The sequence below is a fragment of the Amphiura filiformis genome, chromosome 10, assembly GCF_039555335.1.
Source record: "Amphiura filiformis chromosome 10, Afil_fr2py, whole genome shotgun sequence".
NCBI classification, from domain to species: Eukaryota; Metazoa; Echinodermata; class Ophiuroidea; order Amphilepidida; family Amphiuridae; genus Amphiura; species Amphiura filiformis.
In genome coordinates, this window is record NC_092637.1 from 66,623,259 (window position 1) to 66,627,669 (window position 4,411).

At 42.4% G+C, this 4,411-nt stretch overlaps 1 protein-coding gene across 1 annotated transcript; it reads right to left on the minus strand.

Moving 5' to 3' along the window:
* Window positions 1-480: 480 nt before the first annotated feature.
* On the minus strand, window positions 481-3,599 carry LOC140162056 (uncharacterized). The gene is made up of 2 exons (XM_072185347.1): window positions 1,782-3,599; window positions 481-1,656 (listed from the first exon to the last, which is right to left on the minus strand). Exons 1-2 carry the CDS (start codon window positions 3,597-3,599, stop codon window positions 481-483), a joined length of 2,994 nt encoding a protein of 997 aa, XP_072041448.1.
* Window positions 3,600-4,411: the final 812 nt, after the last annotated feature.

A 4,411-nucleotide genomic window follows, 5' to 3' on the forward strand; every position in this document is an offset into this window, starting at 1 on the left:
GTGGCGGCCATTTTGGATTTTGCCAGTAAGACCTTATCCTAATGGCCCAAATGATTGATATTGTCATATTTGCATTCACAGCCACAAACAAACATTGATACTAGACAGACAATTTTTCTTAACGAGCTCCAGATCACAAGATGTAGCAAAAATCCCTCAAAATGGCGGCCATTTTGAATTTATGCAAATTAGGTCTAAAGCATACATCCCTTGTTACTCTAACTGTCATATTTGGACTTGTAGCCCTTGAAAACGCTGGTGTCGAGACCACAATTTTTCTTCTACGAGCCTCAGATCTCGAGATATGGTCAAAATCAATCACAATGGCGGCCATATTGATTTTATGCAAATTAGACATATTTCCGCAGCTCGGATATTTTTGGACTTTTAGTATGTCATTTTGAGCCCATTAGCAAAATGCATTGTGCTAAAAAACCTTTGGTTGCAATTAGTTCTAGGTTAAACGTCAATTTTCTTAGACTAAAACAGATCCGACATGTATTGGACCTGCTTCCATCGCCTTTTAGCGTACTGGTTCAGCTTTCCGGTGACTGCAGGAGGCAAATTCATATCGCCTTTCAGCAACAGTATATGATTGGGTGTCAGTGGTTCGGGATCAGTAGACTCTCCAGGGACTGTTGTTATTGGTCTGTTGTTGAGTATGGACTCTATTTCACACAATAGAGTATGGAGACTATCATCTGTTAATGTCTGTTCTCTCACGATACTACACATCAGTTTTCTGATGGTCCTAATTTGTCTCTCCCATATTCCACCATGGTGTGAACCAGCTGGGGGATTGAAGATCCAATCCACATTCTTCTGTAGCATGCTATCATGGATTCTGCTTTGGTTCCAAGTATTGATTTCTTTTCTCATCTCTCGTTCAGCACCTACAAGATTGGTTCCATTGTCAGAACGTGCCATAAATCTTCTAATTACATTTACACATGCATCTGTGTCTAATGAGTTCGCCTTTTCAATATGAACGGCCTTAGAAGTAAGACACACAAATACTACTCCATATCTTTTCACCATACTTCTGCCTTGCTTGACTTCTAATGGTCCAAAGAAATCCATGCCAACTTTGGAGAAGGGCGGTTCTTCAGGGGTTATTCTGTCTGAAGGAAGATTGGCCATTTTCTGTTCCATCACTTTGGCTCTTTGGCGTCTGCATATCACACATTTGTTTATCATCTTTCTTGCTGATGAATTAGCACTGATGATCCAAAATTTCTCATGCAGAGTTGCCAACATTTGATTTCTTCCACTATGTCCTGAATTTTGATGGATGTCTTGGAGTATCAGGTCTGACACTACTGTATTCTTTGGTAAGATGATTGGGTGCTTAGCCTCTGAGGATATGTCCGCTAAACTCAGGCGTCCTCCTACCCTTAAGATGCCATTATCTAGTACAGGATCCAACCGGTAAATAGGGCTTGACTTTACCACGCTCTTCTTGCGTTTGCTCGCCTGATCATTGAGGTTTTCTAACACTTTGATTTCCTTTGCAAATGTTCTCCGCTGGACATACTGAGCAATGGCTTCTTCAGCGCTCTTGAGGTCTGCTACTGACAGGTGAAACTGACTAGGTTGCGGAGCTTGCTTCAATTCTCCTTCCCTTTTCTTAGCCAGAGTATTCCTCTTCCTGATTCTCTGCAAAGTATTCCCTTTATTTTTAACAGGTAAGCAACAGTCTTCTTTAGGGAGTGCCACTGGGAAAAGTGATTCAGCAGTTTGTCAACAGGATTTTCTTGATCATTCACGAAAGTTGCATTCACTGCCACCTTCTCTACTTCTGGGTCATCATCATCTTGGAGGACTTCTTCTAGTACTTTCATTTCTTCTTCTAGTACTTCCATTTCTTCTTCTTCTTTAGCAGTACTCATGTTTTCTTTTACTGCTTTTACTTCTTTTACTTTAGCGGAACTTGTGTCTTCCGCTTTTACTGCTTTCCTTTCTTCTTCTTCTACTTTAGCAGAACTTTTGTCTTCTGCTTTTACTGCTTTCTTTTCTTCTTCTTCTTTAGCAGTATTCATGTCTTCTACTTTAGCAGTACTCATGTCTTCTACTTTAGCAGTACTCATGTCTTCTACTTTTACTGCTCTCATTTCATCTTCTACTTTAGCGGAACTTGTGTTTTCCGCTTTTACTGCTCTCATTTCATCTTCTACTTCAGCGGAACTTGTGTTTTCCGCTTTTACTGCTCTCATTTCATCTTCTACTTCAGCGGAACTTGTTTCTTCCGCTTTTACTGCTTTCTTTTCTTCTTCTTCTACTTTAGCAGTATTCTTGTCAGATTTCTTGAGTCTTGTTCTCCTTACTTCCGAATCGTCTCTATGCATTTCTTCACATGATTCATTCTGTGGCCACTCAGCCTCTCTCTTCCACAAAAATTGTGGACCACAAATCCATCTTTCATTCTCAAGAAACTTGTTGGCTGGTAAACCCCTCGAGCAATCGTCAGCTGGATTCAATGAGGTTGCAACATATCTCCACTGACTAGGTGTTGATCCGTCTTTGATAATAGCTAGGCGATTGGCGACAAAGGTCTTGAATCTCTTGGTTTCACTTCTGATATACTGCAACACTGTGGTGCTATCAGTCCAGAAGATGGTGTCATTTATTTGTATTTCCAGCTCTTTGTGGATCATATGGTTTATCTTCACTGCTACTGTAGCTGCAGTCAGTTCTAATCTTGGTATCGTAACTTGCTTCAACGGCGCCACGCGACTCTTACTTAGCACTAGAGCACAATGCACATCGTCTCGCTGGTTGGTGAACCGCAGGTATGATACCATACCGTAACCTATCTCGCTGGCGTCACTGAAGTGGTGTAACTGCACCGAAGTTGGCTTTCCAAACTCGACTGGCACAAAGCATCTTGGGACTGTGAATGCCGATATCTGAGGTATACTGTTCAGCCACCGGTCCCATTGTTTTCTTTGCAGGTCTGGGATTGGTTCATCCCACGAGACTTGAAGTTCACAGAGACTCTGGAGGATCCTCTTCGCTGGCAGTATAACTGGAGAGACGAAACCCAGAGGATCATAAATAGCACTGACTACCGACAATATTCCACGACGAGTTGGTGGTCGATCCCTTATTTCAATTTTGAACCCAAGTTCATCTGACTCCACTAGCCACATCATACCCAGCGCCTTCTGATTGGGTGTACTCTCACCAAGATCTAGGCTACTAGTTGTCTTCACCCTGTGGCTGGATGGTATGGTTTGCATTACAGCAGGACTATTACTCACCCACTTGGTGAGGTTGAAACCACCTTGTTTCAAGACTTCCATGAGATTTTGTATGAGCTGTATCGCTTGTTCTTCAGAAGATGTAGATTTTAGGCAATCATCTACATAGAAATTCTTCTGCACGGTGTCTTTCACTGCCTCATCTGCCTCTTCTGCTACACACCGGAGCGCGTAATTAGCACATGCTGGTGACGATGTGGCTCCAAACAGGTGAGTAGTCATTCGAAACTCTTCTAATGGCTTACTAATATTGCCTTCAGGCCACCACAAGAAGCGTAGTAAATCCCGATCTTTGGTTGGGACCTTAACCTGGTTAAACATTGCTTGAATGTCGGCCATGATAGCAATATGTTCTTATCGGAACCTTAAGACCACACCAACTAATGAGTTCATTAAGTCAGGCCCCTGAAGCAAGTTCTTGTTGAGGGAGAATCCTTGAAAGCTGGCAGCGCAGTCAAATACTACTCTCAATTTCTTCTTTGTTGGGTGATATACCCCATGATGGGGGAGATACCACATTCGCCCATCAGTGTCTGTGTTTATCTTTGGAGCTTCTTCAGCGTAGCCTTTATTGATGGTCTCCTGCATAACTTCTGTGTATTCTTTTCTAAATACTGGGTCTTTACTGAAGCGTCTTTTCAGATGCGCCATTCTATGTTCCGCCATTAGGTGATTATGGGGTAATTTGATGTTTTCATCCCGTAGTGGCAATGGCATCTGGTAGTGTCCGTTAACCTTTGTAATCTTATTGGCCATCAGATCCATACACGTTTTGTCCTCTTCTGACCATTCCGTCTCTTCTTGAGCTAGTGTTTCATTGTAGTCGTGGTTATACATTTCTACTAGACTCCGTTCGATATCGTCTCCAACGATAATCCTGTTGGCAGACACTGCCTTACATGTATTTTGTCTATTTAGACCACTTACTACCCAACCGAGCAGTGTTTTGTAGGCGTATGGCCCACCATTTTCTGAGTGGACCACATCCCACGGCTCAGTTGCCTTAGGCACATTGTTGCCAATCAAAAGTCCAACTTCAGCTTCGTCTTCTACATGTAGAGTAGGTAATTTTACATCTTTCAGGTGCTGGAACTCTTTGATATCTTGATCTGTAATTATATCTTCTTTTGAGACAGGCATCTGGTCTCCCC

Bases quoted from the DNA above. Each gene is read 5' to 3' on its own strand.
- LOC140162056 (XM_072185347.1), bottom strand. From the start codon at position 3,599: ATGGCCGACATTCAAGCAATGTTTAACCAGGTTAAGGTCCCAACCAAA. The intron at 1,657-1,781 runs GTGAATGCAACT...AATACTTTGCAG, and splicing joins CAGAAGTAGAGAAGGTGGCA to AGAATCAGGAAGAGGAATAC.